This window comes from Musa acuminata, chromosome BXJ3-4, assembly GCF_036884655.1.
Source record: "Musa acuminata AAA Group cultivar baxijiao chromosome BXJ3-4, Cavendish_Baxijiao_AAA, whole genome shotgun sequence".
Taxonomy (NCBI): domain Eukaryota; kingdom Viridiplantae; phylum Streptophyta; class Magnoliopsida; order Zingiberales; family Musaceae; genus Musa; species Musa acuminata.
Genome location: NC_088352.1, coordinates 48,453,377 through 48,473,691, shown reverse-complemented (window position 1 = coordinate 48,473,691; position 20,315 = coordinate 48,453,377). Strand labels below are relative to the sequence as shown.

Genomic DNA, 20,315 nt, shown 5'->3' with positions numbered 1-20,315 from the left:
TCGTTGACGTGATCGACGATGCTTGAATATTAGTGTTAGCTCGTGATTCACGAATTCGGTAATTTATTGCAGGGAATTCCACACGTGCCTCACACTCTTTCTTTCGTTCTCACGCGTCGGAGCTCCACTGTTCTCCTTTAATAATATTAATCGAGTATAAGTATAGAGGTATAAGTATGTATAAAATGCTTATACAAAAATGATACTATGTTCGGTGATAGACAGATTAGATGAAGTCTTTTTGGACATTGCATTCATACTAATTATCATATTATTTAATAATTTAAATAAAGATGAGACGTAATGAAACATAACAAAGATAAATAATCTCTTTGTGATTTGGAATGTAAGGAGGCTTAGTTATGCGAATTTGGCATGTATTTTAGTATCCCCAAATGCATGCATGGGTAATTAATTCCTAATAGAGTAGTGCTTGAATTACTGCATGTCTTCTTTATGGAGCAAAAAATTAGTTTATGTGAATCTCATAAATCCAAAAGTATCCTTTCCTCATCTGAAATGTATCAATCATATCGAGATAAGATCAAACAAATCATTTAGATAGTTCAGAGGCACTTCCACTACTTTTGCTTCCCGCAATCGATCGATTGCTTTATATATATTCTCCACCACCAAAATCTCTCTCTCTCTCTCTTCCAAGTCTCAAATTGATGACCAAAGAATAAGTTGGTTGAATCACCAACTTCATATTTATTCTTAATGTTGGTGTCTCGAGTTAAATTAAATTCTTATTCTTTGTATCTTTGCATAAAAAAAGATAATTAGCTTATCCCAATTAAGTCAATCTTCCCCCAAATCCCCCATTGATATCAACACTAACTTGTAGAAAAAGCTAGTGAGTTGGCCATCTTAAATTAATGTCACGTTCCTCTCTCCGTCTCTCTCCTCCCCCTCCCCCCAATTTTTTATGCTCATATATGGAGAGAAAAAGAGAACACCAAACAAAAAGCAAGAGAGAGAGAGGGAGAGGGAGAGGGAGAGAGACAAAGCTTAGTGGAGAAGCCACTCTCTCTCTCTCTCTCTCTCTCTCTCTCTCTTTTCTTTGATGCTTTTGTTGGTTCCACATTTGTTCCATTTTGATCCTTTTTGCTCATCTGTTGTTGCTGCTTCTCCTCCCATAATATAAATAGATCGAAACGCGCTCTTCCTCCTCCTCCTCCTCTGTTCTCATCTGTCTTGCTCTTCGGCTTTACTCCTCGGCTTCGATCTCAGATCTCAGCTCGGGAGGAAACCCTAACCCGAGAATTCGATGCAAAGGGGCTATTCTCTCAGCGTTGACGCTCGATCCTCCCCGGTTCCGGCTCCTCGGGAGTTAGGGTTTAGTGGCTGGCCGAGATGACGGGGGGATTCGAGGGGGAAGGAGGGGCTGCCGCCGGGAACCCTAACCGCCCCCCTGACGATCCCAGGGAACTCCGCGATGCCTTCGCAGGTGAATGTTGCTTGCTCGGTTGCTCTCCTTGCTCTCGGTTTTTGGTTCCTGATGTTCTCGGGGCCGATCGTCGTGTTGACGAATTCGGCTGTTCGGATCGTGCATTTGATTTGATCGTGCACAAGTATTCCTACAAGGCCGCGTGGAATTTAGTTTTTTTTTCTTTTTCTTTTTTCTTTACATTTCCATAGATTTTTGCCTATTTGGTGGGTGCTAGTAATTTATTTCTCTGGTTTTGGAAGTGATAGATCGCTTCTCCCAATTTAGATGAGCTTGACCATGCACTTTCGCCGTATTTCTGTGTCGTGTGAAGCCTCGACATCATTACTGCTCTTTAATCATGATAGGAATAACGTGTCTTGGATTTGTATCGTGGTTGTGTGAATATAGATGCCGATATTTGCTACAGCTCTTTTGCAGCTTCTGTGCTTTGTGCAAATCCCAACCAGAAGTATGGAGTTGTTTCTTTTGTATATTCAGTTTGATCATGAGTTGTGGTTCGATTCCACCTAAATTCACCCATTGCTTGCTCATCTGGCTTTGTTGTAGTGCTTCCTCTTTTTTCCCTTTTTTTTTTTTACTTTTAATTATCTGTAACTTGCTGCGATGTGAACGAACATAAACTAATCAGATTGCATTCCTTTATTTGTTATTTGACCTGGCTGGTTGGCAATTTTGCTTATTGTAGATAATACCGTGCTTGATGCCTCACAATATGCATTCTTTGGCATGGCGGTCATGGACGAAGTTGAGTTAGGGGGTTTAAAAGACAATGACAATGATCATGATGGTTTTAGTGGGATTAAGGACGAGTATCATTTCTCTCCTCCTGGAGACAGAGAGGATTTTTTTCCTTCTGGAATACAAGACGTTTATGAGGTACGTTTGCTTGATGTCATTTATATGTTGTTTGAAGTTACATGTAATGTTGGCACACAATATATTGTTTCGTTAGTGATCAGCTTCTTCTTCTGAAGATTGTGAATCTGTACTTGGTAATTACGGATGGATGTCAAGTTTCTTTTTCATGGACAACTATAAGCTTGTTGTGTGTCTTGGAATGTACAACTTGTGAATCTTTGGAGTTGGGCTATATTCGTGCATGGTTGTTAAGTCTTTGACAAACTTGGAAAAGACACTTTTGGGTCGCACAGAATCGCTTCACTGTTTTTAAAATTGAACAAATATAACTGATGATCATCTTATGTATTGGCACTTTGATGACTTAATTGTCTGTCTTTAACAAACTTGGAAAAGACACTTTTGGGTCGCACAGAAATGCTTCACTGTTTGTGACATGGAACAAATATAACTGAAGATCATCTTATGTTTTGGCACTTTGGTGACTCAATTGTCTACGTCTGCTGAGTAAATGATACTGCAAGTTCTTGCACTGTAGTTTCTGTTGGCTTTGTCTTCATGGTGCCTTTTTTTTTAAATCATATTGCTTGCACTGATATTACCTACTTTGACATATTATACAAATTCTCTTGGTTACAATTCTCATCCTGTCAGTATCTCGTTTCATTTGCAGGCTGAAGGATTAGGTTCTCTGTCTGATATTGATGACCTCACGAGCACTTTTGCAAAGGTCAATATTTACCTTTGTATAATCTACTATTTTCTGATAGTTGTTTTCATTTGCATAAATCACGAATGATCAATAGAAATTTGAGTTATATGTTTGCCGTACTATCATAGAGTTTATTAAAACTAATGAAATGTAAAAGAAGGGAAAAGAGATAATTGTAAATAAGTAAAGCTAATATCGTTTTGTAGCTTTTAACTAAAATAATTTAATTGCTAGTATTAGGAAATAAGCATGAGCTGATGCAAATAACTTGTTATATTCAACACGGTAGTTTAATATAGTGTCAAAGTTTATACTTGTTTGTACTTTGTAGCCCAAAGCTTGTTTATGTCCAGAAGCCTCATCGCACAGTCCCGTAATCATGTGTTATTTATGCTATAGTCTATTTGATAAGATTTGTCCGTAAAGTAAAACAAATTAAGATTGAAATCAATATGGACGGAAAAATAGAAGTGTAAATCTGCATAGAGTTAGTTGTGAGTCAGGAATCGTGGGGATTCTTTTTGTGGGATTGGAGCTCGGGTCTACTAGGAATTGTGGGGATTCTTTGAGAGTTATATTACTAGGCCAATGTTTAAGTGTCTTGTAGATGTAGTTTTTCTAAAACTTATGTTTAAGCACATTAGAAACTTTTGGAAGTGCATGGCTTGCCTGGCCATTTATCTCATACCTTAAATTATACTTAAGAAACATCCATTCATTTTTGCTAAATGATGCAGACTGTTATGCGTAATGGTCTCCATCATCATGACAACTTTGGACTAATGCCTCTAAAATCTAACTGTGGAGTTCAGATCTGTAGGATTCATTCTTTCAGCACTTGTGTTTATAATCAACTGATATATGTCCGTTAGTAGTTAGGGAAAACAGTTGTGCACAATATATTTGATATTTGGCTATTTCTTTCATGCTTTTATGTTTATCTAAATATTCAAATTTTCTATTGTTATGGCTTATAAACAAATTTCTGTTATTTCCTGAATATGATTTATTTTGTTGTTTTTTTTCATGGTACATCTGTTCTCTCAAGTAAATTCAAGTATGAACAGGTACAAATAATTTGGACAGCTTATTTTTCATAGTTGGAGGTGCATGCGACCTTTATTACTTTCCTTTTTGTTAATAAAAGCTTATATAACTTTGGGTTTAAAGTGCTGGTTGTTTTGGCCATTCAGCCTGCTGGAGCGTTCTGCAGTTTGAGTTTATCAAAGGACTAAACTTGGTTGCACCATGTTCTTCTAGGAGCTAGTAGATTTGTGACTTAAGAGCAAATGAATGGAAGTGCATGTCATTCAAATTTTGTCTAAAATGCCTCATTTCAATGATGTTCAACTTAAACTTTTCCAGAACAGCCATTAGTTTGCCTGTTATTTTGCATCTGTGTACTGGATACTAGTCATTGAGTCATGATAAATCTTTTTATTAATTTAGTAATGATTATTATTATTTGTTCACTTGTCGACTAAGAATTCTGTATTTATCTTCAGTTGAACAGAGTTGTAAATGACCCAAAAGGTGCAGGAGTTATTGGTGATAGAGGATCTTTTTCTAGAGAAAGTGAGTAATTTTGTTTTACCATCTTTATTCTATTCAGCATGGGTTTTGGATATCTTCCATTAACATATCCATGGATGAATTTTGAAGCTGTTCTGAATTTTATAATGGCTTGTATTGGTATATAAGCATATATCCTTTTATCAGTAAGAATGATGATAGTCAATTTCTTTTTACAAGTGAATAATGATTTTTTAAAAATCAATTGCTATGGATGTCATGCAAATGTCTTTTTCATGGCTATCCTTTTCTGAACAGACATTCTTACTGATTGTGGATTTCTTTGGTTATATGGCTTTAATATATGTACATTTGTTCTAAAGACTTGCTAAAATGTGTTCTATGTCTATTCTTTCTGATAAATCCTGGTTAGAAGAGAATCTCTATCTGAAACTTCGCATCGGATCCCAAATCAGACTTGGCTAGGGTTGAGTTACTTATCCTAACCTATTCGATATACAATCCTGCTGCGATCAGATACCAACCGACGAGATTTGAAACTCCACATCAGATCCTAAACCAGACTTGGCTAGGGTCACGTTACTTAGCAAGAATACAAAGTCCACCAATTCTAGATTCTACAGTAACTACAACCATCGTTGGCAAAAAGGTATTATATGAGAAAAGTTGGACATTTTTCTTTTTACTGGTAAAACTAAATAAAGATCATTGTTTTCCATGTTTCAATCATCATAAGGTTTTTTTGTATTTGGATAGCTGATATTTAAAGCATCTTTAGTGTCATGTTTTTTTTTTAACTTTTCCTGTTTTGCAATTTCTTGAGTTTCCATGGTGTTTCCTCGTGTAGTCTTTTGTCACATGTCTCGGGGTGCTCATGAACATCTATAACTAGATTTGTTAGCTCTTTCTTCTTTGGTTAGGAAAAAATGTTTTTGTTCTGTGTTTCTTTCTGGCACATGATGTGATCAGGGACTAGTCTCCTTTTTGTTTCAGGTTCTTCAACTGCTGACTGGACACTGGAGGGAGACTACTCAAACTGGATTGATCAGCGAATATTAGATGCTGAAAACATTCAGGAAGGTAAAAGATGGTGGTCACAGCCGCGTCCCTCTTATAGTCAGCTTTCAGAATCCAAACCACTGTACAGAACATCTTCATACCCTCAGCAGCAGCAGCAGCAACAACAGCAGCAGCAGCAGCAACAACAGCAGCAGCAGCAGCAGCAGCGACAGCAGCAGCAATATACCCAAGAATCAATTCTCATACCTGATCCATTTTTCACTTCCTACTCTCTATCCAGTGGAGGATCTCTGCCGTTGACAAACCTAACACGGCACTTGAGCATTCCTTCTCTTGCTGCTGGGCTCCAACTGCCTGGCCCAAGTCTCACCCCTTATTCTGATTCTCAGCAACAATTGGGAGGGTTAACTCATGGATTTCACTATGGTGCAGACATATCCCAGATTATTCCTCCTGGCCCTGCAATAAGTAGCCGGTCAATGAACAATTTACTGAACCAATCTAGCCTATTATCGAGTGACAGTTTGTTGCCTAACTTGCTACAGCAACAATTATCTCTACCAAGCAACTTGAGAACTTCACAAATATTATCGCAGCACCAACTACAGAGAATGCAACAGGTCCAGCCATCTCTTCCCCATTTCTCCCACTTGCAGACTAAATTCAACCCCCATGGTTCCCCTCCACAGTTAAGGAACAAGTTTGATCTGGCTTTTCCCATGTCTGATATGAGAGACCATAGATCCAAAGCATCACAAAGAGGAAAACAGAATATGAGATTTTCTCGCCAGTCATCTGATACTGGCAACGTGAGAACTGACAATAAATGGCCACAGATTAGATCAAGGTACATGTCACCTGAAGAGATAGAAAACATCTTGAGAATGCAGAACGCCTCAAGTCACACAAGTGATCCTTACATTGATGACTATTACCACCAGGCTTGTCTTGCAAAAAAATCATCTGCAAGGCTGAAGCACAATTTCTGCCCAACAGGTACAAAAGATCCGCCTTCTCGGTCACGTGGTGGTAATATATCACACACACATGTTCAGATTGATGCACTGGGTAGAGTTATACTCTCTTCGATTCGTAGACCTCGCCCTCTTGTTGAAGTTGATATATCATCCTCATTGGGTGATGGCATCCATGAACAGAAGTCTTCCATGAAGCCACTTGAGTGCGAGCCGATGTTGGCAGCTAGAATCACCATTGAAGATGCTATCTGCCTTCTTCTCGGTGTAGATGATATTGATCGGCTTTTGCAGTTCAACCCGCCACAAGATGGTGGATTGCAGCTGAGGAGGAGAAGACAGATTTTCTTGGAAGGGCTTGCGGCATCACTTAATCTTGTTGATCCACTTGCCCCCAGTAAGGCTGGTCATTCAGTTGGGCTTGGCCCAAAAGATGACATTGTTTTCCTTCGTATAGTCTCTCTTGCCAAGGGTCGCAAGCTCCTATCGCGCTATCTTCGACTTCTCAAATCTGGAAGTGATCTTGCACGAGTGGTCTGCATGGCTATTTTCCGACACCTGAGGTTTCTGTTTGGTGGTTTACCTTCTGATTCCAGTGCGGCAGAAACGTTAGCCAATCTCGTGAAAGCTGTTTCTCTATGTGTGTGCAATATGGAATTAAGTGCCCTCAGTGCTTGCCTTGCTGCTGTGGTCTGTTCACCTGAACAACCACCCCTTCGTTCAGTTGGAAGTTCAGCTGGTGATGGAGCCACCATCCTCATAATATCCGTTCTTGACAAGGCAACCAATCTTCTGACAGACCCCCATTCTGCAAACAGTTGCAGCATCTCTAACCGAAGTCTGTGGCAGGCATCCTTTGATGCTTTCTTTGGGCTCCTTACTAAATATTGCTGGAGTAAATATGACAGTATTCTGCAAATGTTACTTATTCAGGCACCAAACGATACAGTTATTGGATGTGATGCATCCAGAGCTATAAGCAGGGAGATGCCTATTGATCTGTTACGAGCGAGCCTTCCTCATACAAATGAGCACCAGCGTGAGGTGTTACTTGATTTTGCTCAGACGTCGATGCCTATTACTGGTTTTCGCGCACATGGTAGTAGCAGTGGTCCTGCAACTTCTGAATCAGTTCCTGGTTGATGCACCTGGAGGGGTTAGTTAGATGGCTTTTTATTGTGTGCTAGAATGGTTTTCTTTTCTCACATATGTGGCTCTTCAATTAACCGAGCCCTGTTCGTAGCATATCGAGACGATGCAGCATGGGATTTGTAGGATTATGGTAAGATTATAGCTTCTTTTCTTTTTATGTTGTTGTGTTAGCCCGTGTATTGGAATGTAATACTGCCTGCTTGTACATATGCTTCGAAATCAGTCAGGAGTTGTGCCTGGAATTAATATTAGTGCCCTGTACTTGAACTCCACACGAACACATCTCGGACAAAAGATATGCAGTTTCTGTCACTAGCGCACTTACTCTCTTTAAGTGAAGGGTTTATGTTGTTCTTGCAAAATCCCTTTTTAGGCATTGGTTAGTCAGGGGGCATATCCTAGCCAGGATGAGTGATTATGACGTGCACTTGTAATCGGCAAAGTCATCACACTGTTTCTGTTCTGCATTCACCCCTGTTTGGTTGTGATTCAGACTTCAAATTTTAATGTGGATGCTCAAATTCAACCTTTTATTTTAGTGTGCAAAGTGGCATGTTCTTATTTTCACTATGCTACAATGAAAGTTTGTATACTTTGTGGGACTTGGTGGCATGTCTTTGTCGAATCATTTTCATTATGTAACCTATATCCTTTCATTTGTAGTGGTGCTTCCATCTGAGGATTCTTCCGCTGCTGCCCAGATTTAGCATAGTTGCAACGAGGGTAGTCATCATCTTTTTCATCTGATTTCTCAATCTTATATATCCAGGTGTAATTCTTTCTCGGATTTTGGTCAGAGTTATCTGTGTTAATCCATTAGTTATATGCTTGTCGGGTGGGTGGGTGTGTGTTTGTTGTTGCATTGCCGTTCGACCATTGATTCATCCACTGGCAGCATCGTCTCATAGTATTTGCGTCCACCGACCGTCGTCGGTGCATTTGCATCAAAACATCACGTTTTTCTTCTTGTACGACGTTGCACTACCTTTATCGTCTCGACAACTACTGTCGGTGGAACGTATGTTCCTTCCATCGTAGCATGATCGATCCATCACCGTAAGCCATGCCACGGGGCGGCGTCATCCGGTGGAAGGTCGTCGTACTACTAGTTTTTGCAGCCGTCGTCTATGAGAGGCCAAAAGAGTGGTTGTATCGCCGTGATGGGAAGACTTATTACGCACCTAACTCGTAACACATCACGTGAAATTTCTTTCGGGTTTCGAAATATATTATTATATGTCAAGTCATTCGTATGATTCCTTCTTTGCACGGACAGATAGAGCTGTGTGTGTCTCTTATGCGGACAAAGGGCTGGCCAACCGCGAGCCCAAGACATTCTGATATTTTCAGATGGATGTGATTCTTCTCGAGAGAGTTTATTCGAGTCCGTACTGGAAATCCATTTTTCCAATACATAGGTTTTATTATGTTTGTTTACATAATTAATCGATGAAACGATGGCAAATGGATTCGACTTTCATTTCTTCGAAAACACTTGGTTGTGTGCATTCATGAAATGCACGAGCTGTTGGTGTTGGCCACCATCAATTGTTGCTGCTTCTTGTCCTCCTTCCATGCAAAAGCCACAAGCATCGAGTCCTCCGTCGTCGGTAATTCCAACAGATTATTACCGAAAGGAAACGAAGAGAATGTTTCACTCGCTGACGAGTGAACTGTAAAAGATCAAAAAGAAAGCAGAAGACTGTGTTGATTCCTAGACGAGTTCAAGAACATGTGAGCCAAACCTCGGTTCGATGCCTTTTCCCCATCTTTCTCCTCGCTATTCCCTCGCTGCTCTCTTCCTCGTTCGTCTGTTCTTCCCTTGATCCCAGGTGGGTTTCGCCTTCTTAAGACTCGTTTGCTGAGGTTTTCTTCGGAAATTTCGGGTGTTTTTGGCTGGAATTGAAGGCGATTCATGGTGCCGGCACCACAGTGGTAAAAAGTCGATGTTTTGCTTTGGTAGCGTTCCTTGGTGTTCGAAATCTGTGGGTTCGGGAGCTCTGTTCTGCTATTTTGGGGTTTGTCCCCATTCTTTTCTTACTCCAGCAATTTTTTCACCGATTAAAGGTGACATTTTGTCTCTAGTTTCGATTTCTTCTTTTGGCATTAGATCACTCTATTTTGTCAGATGTGGTTGAATCGGGCTTCTAGATCGCTTTCATTCTCTAAGACGTCTACGATGTGAATTATTTGAGTTGCTCCGTTCTATTTTAGGGTTTCCTAACATTGATTAATGCTAATCGTGACATTTTATACAACTTCGATCGTAGCACTCTGATGTCTTTTTTGTAGGTTTTAGTTTTGATTGATTTGAGTTAATGTGCGCTAACGTCTAGTGAACAGGAAGCTTCTGATGGCAGATGCTGGGCTTGATAGGTTAAGCAGGGTTGATTAGTTTTGCAAGACAAAAGCTTTCAGATCTCTCCTCTTCGTTCGAGCGGCTTTTCTAAGATGCTGTCAAACAACAGAAGAGCTCAGCCCAGGGCTGGTAGATCCTGGTCCTTTTCAGGTCTGTCTCGGATGTTCCTGAAAGTGAAGGCTATATAGTTTTGTGGAATAACTTATTGTGATGGTTGATAAATTGGCTCAAGTTTAGGATCACATTTATACTGCTGCTTTTCTTCCTTACTGGAGCAATTTGTTCGTCTACAGATTAGTCACCAATAAAAGTGTCTCTAAAATTTACTCATATGGAAATCGGTCAATTTAGGTCATATACATCATGTTTGAGATTCAGTTTCTGAACAAATGCAGATGAATATATTTTGGATTGTTATTACACATGCATGCATCAAATAGGAAGATGCTTGTATGTATCAGCTCTAACCCTTTTCCATCTTCTCTCAGAAATGGATTATTCAGATACAAAGCAGAAGTCTCATGTTCTCAATAAAGTTTTTATGGCTACTATTATCACTACCATGTGCATAATCGTGATCACGCAAACACCCTGTCACCATGAACCTAACATGGTAAGTTTTTAAATGTGTTCTTTATGTTTGAATTGGCATCCTTTGGTTTAACAAGCTCATATTGATTGGCTGCAGCTAGCATTGAAGCAAAACTGAGTTACCTTTACGAGTGACTAGATTTTTTTTATTAAGACACTTTGCGCCAATTGTGTTGTTTGTTCCATGATCAAGGGGTTACAATAGATTCATATCTATGGACATGGAGCACAAGAGATGAATAAGAAGGAAAAGTCCAAAAGAGATATTGTTGAACATAGTAGCTTTATGTGGTATAGGCAAAAGGCCTAAGAACGTGGGTAATGATGGTTGAAGAGGGTATGCTTAGACTGAGAGCACATAGAAATGATGATAACCACTGTACAAAAAGATTTCTACAATCATTAGCCTCCTGTCTTAGAAACCTACAACAATAGCAACAACTGCAAAGCCATAAGTCCCAACTATTTGGGGTTGGCTACATATATCTTTTGCCGTCTTTGAGATATGTAAAAAGTCATATGTTTAGTTAAGTTTAGAATACTTAGATCATTATTTATAGTTTTTTAAAGGTTTTTTAGGGTCTTCATTTACCTCTTATTGTACCACTAACATTAATTATTTCATTTCGTTTGACTACCGCATTCGGAGGTCTCTTCAACATATGCCCATACCATCATAAACGATTCTCTCTTTCTCTTATCCTCTATCGAAATGATATCTTATTTCTCACGAATAAGACTACATCTTTTTCTATCTTTCCCAGTAGCTCCACACATTTGTGTTAATATTCTCATTTTGGCAACATAAACTTTTTGTATATGTTTTTTCTTAACTACCCAACACTTAGATCCATAAAACGTTGTTGGTCTCACAACTATCTTATAAAATATTTCTTTTAATCTCAAAGGTATTTGATGATCACACAAGATTCTTAACGCCCCTCGCCATTTTAATCATTATGTTTTTACTTTATGAATAATATCTTTATCGAGCTCTCTATCTTGTTAAATAATTGATCCAACATATCTAAAACTCTTATTTAAAGAGACTTCTTGCTCATCTAATTTAACTGTATTCTTTTGTCTATTTCTAAAATCACTAAAATTGTATTGTATATATTCAGTTTTAGTCATACTTAATTAAAGACCTTGAGTTTCTAATACTTGCTTTCCTCAATTTTATAATTAATTTCACTTAGGCTCTTATCAACCAGGACAATATCATCAGCAAATAACATACTCCGGGGTGATTTATCATGTAAGTAATTAGTAAGTTCATCCATTAGTAATATGAAAAATGTAGGGACTTAATGCGGATCGTTGGTGTAATCCTATGCTAATAGAAAACTCACTAGACACACTCTTTATTGTTCTAACACTAGTAACTATATTATCATATATATCTTTAATAACATCCATATAATTAGTGGATGCACTTTTTTTTTTTTTTCTAAAACCCACCGTAATAAATCTCTAGGAACTTTATTATAGGCTTTCTTTGAGTCAATAAAAACTATATGCAAAACTTTTTTTTCTCCCTATACTTTTTCATTAATTGTCTTAATAAATAAAAAAAAATTATATAGTTGATCTTGCAGGCATAAAACCAAATTGATTTTCAGAGATATTTGTTTCATGCCTTATTCTACTTTCGATAAATCTTTTCCAAAGTTTCATAGTATGACTTATTCTGTCTTGGAAGCCTAAAAAAGGGAATTCTAATGGTTGAAATGCTCTACTCTTTTGTATACGTAACCCTTATATAAGTCTATGAAAGCATATCTTAGTTTGGTCATTTAGTCTTTGTTTATGGAATCATAAGCATAAGATCAGTCTCCAACTCCATCATAGATTCTGAGTTAACACAAAGACACTAAATGAGTATCTTGTCTTGTATTTGATCGGGATATGCAAAAAATCTCTCTTGCTTTGCTGCATTCTTCTAACCGGATAGTGTGTCTCCTGTTTGCTCATGTATCTGTTAGTTGTGAATGTTATATTCTGTATCAGCTATGTGTTTTGTGCATTCAGTTATTGATCAATCTTCAATGTTATGTCTTCAAAATTGTTTGCATCGTTGTTTATGACTCAATCATTAACTTGATTCACCCTTTCTAGTTTCACTATCATCACAGTTTTTTGTTATAAGTTGAAGTTGCAAGATAAAATGCAACATGCAACAGTTTCTATATCATGACTTATAAAAATTTACCTGAGTTTTTCTGCTTAGAACTCGTTTATGTATACTTTATCTTGAAAATATTTGGTATCCTGTGTAAAGAGAAAAAAGTATTCTCTCTTTTTTGTCCATTGCTGGCCCACAATCTTGGATACTGTTTAATCAAGTATGAGTAGTATGAGCATAATTTGTAATTTTATAGATACTGAAAGAAGTCTCATTTCTGTTTCCTCACATTACCGTGATTTGGTTTGCTTTCTTCTCAGTTCTCCATTCATGAACGTGGAGTGACTCATGTTTTAGTAACAGGAGGTGCTGGTTATATAGGCTCACATGCTGCACTTCGGCTGTTGAAGGACTCTTATCGAGTAACTATAGTGGTAATATTTTGATTCCTGTGTATTTAAACTTATGTTCTCTTAGTCTTGGTCATTGATATATGAATGCCATTTTTTTTTTTCGTTTTTTTTTATTTAGGGTTTCTCACTTGTTTTATAAACAGGATAATCTTTCCAGAGGAAATATTGGAGCCATAAAGGTCCTTCAGGAGCAGTTTCCTGAGCCCGGAAGACTTCAATTTATATATGCCGATTTAGGAGATGCAAGGACTGTATCCTAGTTATGTGCTTCTAGTCATAGAAGCAGTTTATCCATTTATGGTTATCCACTGGTTTGCAAAGTTATGTTCCTTAACCAACTTTCAGGTTAATCAAATATTTGCAAAAAATGCATTTGATGCGGTTATGCACTTTGCTGCTGTTGCTTATGTGGGCGAGAGTACCCTAGATCCTCTAAGGTCTGCTTCCCTTGTACTCTTAGAGATCAGTTGTTTATGTCTGAGTCTTACTCATGATAATTTGTAGACGTTTCTTGGACCAATTGGTACACTGTTGTCATCTTTTTGTACTTTATTATGGAGCCTGCAGTCTTTGTCAATATCAATTTTGCTTAGCTGGGTCTCCTAAAATGTTGATGTTTGGTGTTTGACTGATGTGTAAAGGATTGGTGGTTTCAGTTGGACAAATTTTCAAATAGAAAGTATGAATAAATTCACCTGCATCTAAACTTTAAAACGGCTTTAATATTAGAGTGAGCTAATAATGTCAAGGTTTCTATAAATGTGGTTAATTTCATTGTTTTAAATATTTGATCAATGATTAGAGATGCTTAATATTTTAGATCTATTTATAGATTTTATAGTTGATAGGAGATTTTTCCCTATAATCTTTTACTGTTTGTTACAAAAGAAATATATTCCTTTAACTATTATTTTTTGTTGAAGGTCACCTCTCAAAGGTACACTTATTGTTTACTGGTTAGAAGTCCTTGAGCCTTTACTTGGTTGCAGTATGTTAAAATGTTTTGTGTATCCCTATCTTCAAAATAAAGTAATCATTGTTTTGCTCGGCAATTGTCACTATATATCAGCTTGTTGAGCTCAGAGGGCCCATCATTTCAATTTATTTATAATCATGAGCTGATATTGTGATATACATTATTATGTTTTGAATCCATTCCAAGGAGAAGTTTTCATGATACTGTTTATCATGTGGCATATGTTCCATGTCACACAGGTACTATCACAATATTACTTCAAATACATTAGTTCTCTTAGAGGCGATGGCAGCGCATGGTGTTAAGACCCTCATTTACTCCAGCACATGTGCAACTTATGGAGAGCCTAAGAAAATGCCTATTACAGAATTAACTCCTCAGGTACGTGAAGTGTTTCAGCGGCCTTGTGATATGTTTTCTTTCTTCGTTCCACAATTGAAACTCATATAAAATGCAATCTTAGTTGCTTTATCTTCTAAATGGTTGGCTAAATGTTGCTGTAGCATCTCTGGACTATATTTAACAAAGAAAAAGAGAAAGAAAGAAGGAAGCTGTTTGTGTTGATTAAATAACTTTTTGGTATATGAACAGGTACCTATTAACCCATATGGGAAGGCAAAGAAAATGGCAGAGGAAATTATTTTGGATTTCTCCAAGAGATCAAGCATGGCTGTCATGATTTTAAGGTCTGTTGCGCCTGTTCTATAGTGAAACTGTTTGGTGCTTATGGACAGGAGTCTACTCTTCAATCAAACACATGATGGAACTCCAATTTCCTATTTACAGATATTTCAATGTTATTGGATCTGATCCTGAGGGAAGGTTAGGAGAGTCTCCCAGACCTGAACTGCGTGAGCACGGGCGTATATCTGGTGCATGCTTTGATGCAGCTCTGGGAATTATTCCAGGTCTGAAGGTAAGCTTTGATGTCTTGTAAGTCATACATGTTGTGCAACTAAATTACTACTGCAAAATCGATTTGAGTGGCAAGGAATAGCATTATGATTTTAAATCATTATGATATATCAATCTTCTTGTAGGTCAAGGGAAACGACTATATAACCCCTGATGGAACGTGCGTAAGGGACTATATTGATGTTACCGATTTGGTTGATGCCCATGTAAAAGCTCTTAACAAGGCAGAACCAGACAAGGTTGGCATATACAATGTCGGCACAGGAAAAGGTCAATAATTTTTTGTCGATTATTCTTTCATCACTGATTCGGAACCTCCCTTTTCTCTGATAGTCTTATTTTTTTTGTCAATCCAAGAAGCCTGATAGCATAGTTTAGCAGAAATAGCTAATTGTTTAACTCATTTAACCTTAATTTTGGTTTCTCATCAATCAGGAAGATCTGTGAAGGAGTTTGTTGAAGCATGCAAGAAAGCCACTGGGGTTGACATCAAAGTCGAGTACTACGGCCGCCGACCAGGCGACTACGCTGAAGTTTACAGCGACCCCTCCAAAATCAATAGTGAATTGAATTGGACAGCACAACACACGCATCTTTTAGAGAGTCTCAAAATTGCATGGAGATGGCAGAAATTACATCGAAATGGATATGCTCCACCGAAAGCTGTGACCTACTGACATAGGCCTTCTATCATCTGTAGTCAGATAAGTTTTATGTTGTCTGATGCTTATTTCTTGGTTGATATGTGGGTGATTTCAGGGTGTCTCGTATGTTTTCTTGTTCGAAATAGTAATTCATTGTTGTTCGCGAACACACAAAGTCGGAACAATTTATATTGCTAAGTGCTCGACCTTTGTTGTTTTTATTTTGTACATTCCTATCTAAGAAGCTACACTTGTATGGATTTATGGAACTTCTGGATTGGAAATTTTGAACTTTATTTGATTTCCTTTTGCCTGTAACTAGAAAGATCATATTTGTAGCTTGAATCATGTTGTTGTTGTCAATCATACTCATTGGGTTGTGAGAAATAACCACACCGACACATCAACCAAATGTTGCAGATAAAATTGGCAGAAAAAATTTGGCCCTCGTTGCTGATTCCCAGGGTTGGATGTGTGTTTGTATTGTCCTAAATGCACACATTGTTCTTTGATTGGATATACCAATTTATGCAATGTCTCTTTGAGTTTGTATATAATGTTTTCTGTCCTTTCAATTTATGCAAGTGAGTTGGCAATTCTCACTCGAAGACCAGCAATCAGAGACAGTGCCTTTACATGATTCTCTCATTTTTCATGTGAGATTGGGAACTGACATCACAGCTCACCATTGTTCTATCTGCAATGACAACCTGTGCTCGACTTGGACATGTCACGTAAATAATTCCATTCCAACTCCACCTTACTTACTTCGAGGAACATAATTGATTTTTTCTAATTAAAGGACATAAATATCAAATTAATTTAATGAATACTAATCAAAATATAATATAACAATAAACATAGAAAACATATAGAATGTAAGAATAAAAATCACCTAATATCATACGTCATCAAATACCACAAGAAAGCAGCCACCGAGGCTCAAGCTGGAACCGAATCATCCTAGCACGGGTCCCAAAGGCTTCCCCTCCTTTGCGCTTGCGTGGTGGTTCCCACATGGTGGGGTCCGGCATTCCCCGCATGGGTCCAAGCCGACTCTCGCCCTGTTCGGTGGCTCGGCGATACAGGGAATCTGAAGAACACGCTCGCAAAGTTCAAAATTCACCGTCAAAGAAAGCTTAACGTCACGTGCTCCGCGCGTGCCGGGTTCTCGTGTTTGACGAGTTACAGAGGATCGAGCTATATAGTCCTCGTCTCCCAGCTTTCCTCTCCGTTCCGCCCCACCCAAAGCCCGGCTTGGTCAAAGAAGAGGGGAAGGCGAGAGGACTAGCTAACCACGGTATCAGATCTCCCTTCGCCTAGAAGGGCCATCCCCAGATCCTCCTGCGATGAAAAGGGTTTCTTCTTCTTTGACGCGATCGCCACCGGGGAGATCGTGAGGACAACGAGCGAGGAGATCGTTCGACAATCAGGTGCCCACGTCTCATCTTTGGTCCACGAATCGAATCAGGTGATGAGGTCTCATCCTTGGTTCGGTCTCCTCTTTCCGTGACATCTGCCTCGCTCTTTTGCGCATTTGTTTCGTTTCTTCAGGTTTATTGTTTTGAATTATCTTCTTCATGCTTCGATGCCTCTCATTCTTGAATGTGGAAGGGATTTCCACAGGTTCTTGATGGAATTTTAGAGGAGTAGTTTTGATTTCGAAACAAAGAAATATCTATTGTCATAGATTGGATCGTACGATTTTTAGGTTTCTTTTCTTGAATTATTTTCTCCGGGGAACTGCTCATTCTTAACTGTGGTCGGGGTGTCAATAATTTCGTTGTTTCTTAATATAATTTTAGAGGAAAAGAAATATCTATTCGTTGGTTATATCCATAGCGAATTCTAGGTTGCTTGTTGATGCGATGTTACTGGTTGGAAGAATCAAGGAATACCTGTAAAAGATCTGATACAGGAGACGTTAGATGAAGTTGCGGCCAATTAAATCCTCTGGTTTCTTGTGTGCAAGTTCGGTCAGCGCATGTTATTTAGATGACCAGGAAAGGGGCTTCAAGAATATGAATGGCCGCTATAGAAATTTATTAAGAGTTCTGTGTGGGTTCTGAGATAAAACCTAGCCTTTCTGAGACAAAGTTAATTAACCTTGGCCTGTCATAGGCTTTAATGTACTTGTCTTGTCATATAGCCAGTCAGGGCCGAAATTTCTTATAATCAATCTTGCCTTGGGGAAAGCATAGATTGAACAATGATATCATTGCACAAACTCAATAGCCTCAATATTCTTGAACTACAGGAATGACTTCAATGAGAAGAAAAAGAATCTATAATTATGTTCCGTATCTTCTATGACGTATCTTCTATGACCTAACTATTGTATTTTTTGCTCAAGTGAATTCCTAGGGTGGTATCATTCCTGTCAAATGTGTTTGATGTGACTAGGAAAGGTAAGACAGACTTAAGTCATCTTCTAATTTGATATAAAGGTCAAATATGATTGACTCCTGATGAGCATTCATATTGTGTTGGAGTGTTGTTTAATTATGAAGTGGGATTTATAACTTTTGTTTATCGTGTATACTAAGTGGCTTTAATCGGAAAGCTTGCTTTTGAGTTTTAAACTGGGAGGAAATCCTGATAAGCTCAAAAAATTTGCTAGTCGTTACAAATAAGTTTGCTAGATAAACATGCATTACAGTACTTGAACCTTACTCTCAAATTAACATGATTTTTTAATGATAAATGATACGAGTGCAGTAGATGGATTTTCTATGCTTCTGCTGATGCAGGCAGTGCTTGAACCTTATTCTACATCATATTAATTAGTTTTAAATTCTAAATGATACAAGGGTAGTGTCGCAGTGGAAAGGTAAGTTGCCTTTCAGAAACAGAAACGAGAAAGAAGAAAAGATTCATATTGTTCAGTATTTTGTATGAAAATTCTTGAACATCATGCAGTCATGCTTCCTACCGTGTTCGATAGTTAATATGTTTTGCCATGACAAATGGAAAAAATAAAATAGTAGAAGGGAGGGGAGTAGAGATGGCAGGAGAAGAGTGGGGAGGATTTACAGGAGAAGAGTCTGGTAACTATAGAAGCTCATTCTAATGGGATAACTGACCCACTAGGTTTGTTGTGTCTGAACCATTGGTTCAAAATGCTTGGACCCAAGTTGTTAGTAGCACTGTAAGTCAATCTTAGTATTTACCAACTTTAGAGTAAATCAGGATGTAGATCAAGTAAGTGTTCAAAAGATGTTTGTGCCATTTTCTTATTTTTTCTAGTAAAAAAGTAATTATCATTCTTCTTTAGATCCTTGGTAGGAAATTAGAGAAAATCTGAGTTAGGAGGATACATCTTGATAAGAAAAAGAGGATAGGGAAGAAAATGAAAGAAAGGGCGCATTAGCCGATAGAAGAGAGGATAACTTTTTATGGAAACTTGATTCCCCATTCACAACTTCTCAGGTGACTTAAATCTAGTTTTTTCATAGCCATATTTTCTCTTATTTTAAGACACGATTGATCCTTTTTAATTTTATTAAAACTTTTAGAATTATGAATAAGATTATAATTCATATTTTAAGTAAGATTACAGAGTAGAGGAAATGCAGAGTAAAAAAAGCATCTGGGGAAAGAAGAGGGATGTCCTATTATGTTACTTGATTTCACTTAATGCACTTAAAGCTAGTCACGTTTATATAGCCACATTCCCAAGGCTTGACTGACCCCTCCAAATTTAATTAAGACTCTTAGAAGAAATTTGGCAAGATCTCTCTTTTAGGAAATTCAAGTTCTAAATCTTGTCTTTGGTGCAGCTTATTGACTTACTAATCTTCATAACCCAGACTGCATTGTCACAACTGTAGTTTTGATGCCATGTGGTTCCGGTCACTGAATTCTAATCAATCAGGACTGTGTAGATAAAAAGGGTTCTATTTTCACTGTTAATTTAGGCTATTTTCTTCTATGCCTTAAGTATAAGAATTGACACTTTCAGATGTTCAGGCTTTGACCTCATTGTGATGTGGGCCATCTCAAAATTTTTTCTGTATATTTCATAAAATTTTTAATGTTACTGTCTTCCCTAGTTTTATTGGCATGTGTACGCTGTTGAACTGCTTGGTGGAAAATAATGTGAAGATTTTCTTTGTTTACTCTCTTTGTGTGCCGTTTTTTATGTATGCCATTCTTACAGTGATGTTTGTGTTTCAGGATATCCTTTTGTTTGTCTCCTACACCGGGAATAACCTGTTGGATGCATCATAACCATATGCTTCTCCGCCTATGATGAAACGCTTTGTCTACATCAATGATGATTCTTCCCAGGATCTATACTGTGACAACCGGATATCTAACAGAAAGTATACGTTATGGAACTTTCTCCCTAAGAATTTATGGGAACAATTCAGGTGTGGAATGTTTGTTTGATTTTCACTTCTTTGCTATATGCTACTCTTTTACTTGTATGCTTTCATTATAATTATGATGTGTGTGCGTGCTTCTCTCTAGTCTTTTTCTAAGGCATATGGCAGTAAACATTTGCATGCAAAAGAAAGTTAGCCTACTTTGTTTTTTTCCCTGCCATTCCCATGATAACTAGTGCTTTCTTCAAAATTGCTTTTATTT

General features: G+C 37.9%; 3 protein-coding genes across 13 annotated transcripts in view; all 3 read left to right on the top strand.

Annotated features, from left to right (window-relative positions):
• Positions 1-1,001: 1,001 nt before the first annotated feature.
• On the top strand, positions 1,002-8,235 carry LOC135634598 (protein PAT1 homolog 1-like). Its single transcript, XM_065144989.1, has 5 exons — positions 1,002-1,450; positions 2,139-2,329; positions 2,985-3,041; positions 4,529-4,598; positions 5,550-8,235. The coding sequence occupies exons 1-5, from the start codon at positions 1,357-1,359 to the stop codon at positions 7,691-7,693; spliced, it is 2,556 nt and encodes an 851-aa protein (XP_065001061.1). The 5' UTR covers positions 1,002-1,356; the 3' UTR covers positions 7,694-8,235.
• An 842-nt stretch (positions 8,236-9,077) lies between these two features.
• On the top strand, positions 9,078-16,026 carry LOC135634599 (probable UDP-arabinose 4-epimerase 1). Of its 9 annotated transcripts, none has more exons than XM_065144995.1 (11): positions 9,078-9,436; positions 10,046-10,211; positions 10,550-10,674; positions 13,098-13,211; positions 13,334-13,441; positions 13,536-13,627; positions 14,406-14,547; positions 14,758-14,852; positions 14,953-15,082; positions 15,207-15,351; positions 15,517-16,026. In XM_065144995.1, the coding sequence occupies exons 2-11, from the start codon at positions 10,154-10,156 to the stop codon at positions 15,756-15,758; spliced, it is 1,251 nt and encodes a 416-aa protein (XP_065001067.1). In that variant the 5' UTR covers positions 9,078-9,436; positions 10,046-10,153; the 3' UTR covers positions 15,759-16,026. The 9 variants fall into 9 exon arrangements, with proteins under 9 accessions (XP_065001067.1, XP_065001069.1, XP_065001066.1 ...); XM_065144997.1 differs by having other exon boundaries at positions 10,039-10,211; XM_065144994.1 differs by having other exon boundaries at positions 9,078-9,451.
• A 921-nt stretch (positions 16,027-16,947) lies between these two features.
• The window catches only part of LOC135586974 (phospholipid-transporting ATPase 2-like), a 43,732-nt gene continuing 40,364 nt past the window's right edge, over positions 16,948-20,315 (top strand). Inside the window, exons 1-2 of one of the 3 annotated variants that reach the window (XM_065148293.1) lie at positions 16,948-17,158; positions 19,902-20,098. In XM_065148293.1, coding sequence (XP_065004365.1) covers positions 19,974-20,098 — 125 coding nt within the window. In that variant the 5' untranslated portion in view covers positions 16,948-17,158; positions 19,902-19,973. Of the gene's footprint in view, positions 17,197-19,901; positions 20,099-20,315 lie in introns of those variants that run through there. The other 2 variants (XM_065148292.1, XM_065148294.1) reach the window with 2 other exon arrangements.

Excerpts from the sequence above, each read along its gene's own strand:
- LOC135634598 (XM_065144989.1), top strand. The coding sequence starts at position 1,357 with ATGACGGGGGGATTCGAGGGGGAAGGAGGGGCTGCCGCCGGGAACCCT. Across the intron at positions 1,451-2,138 it reads ACTCCGCGATGCCTTCGCAG|ATAATACCGTGCTTGATGCC; the intron begins GTGAATGTTGCT and ends TGCTTATTGTAG. Across the intron at positions 4,599-5,549 it reads AGGATCTTTTTCTAGAGAAA|GTTCTTCAACTGCTGACTGG; the intron begins GTGAGTAATTTT and ends TTTTTGTTTCAG.
- LOC135634599 (XM_065144995.1), top strand. The coding sequence starts at position 10,154 with ATGCTGTCAAACAACAGAAGAGCTCAGCCCAGGGCTGGTAGATCCTGG. Across the intron at positions 13,442-13,535 it reads ATTTAGGAGATGCAAGGACT|GTTAATCAAATATTTGCAAA; the intron begins GTATCCTAGTTA and ends ACCAACTTTCAG. Across the intron at positions 15,083-15,206 it reads GAATTATTCCAGGTCTGAAG|GTCAAGGGAAACGACTATAT; the intron begins GTAAGCTTTGAT and ends ATCTTCTTGTAG.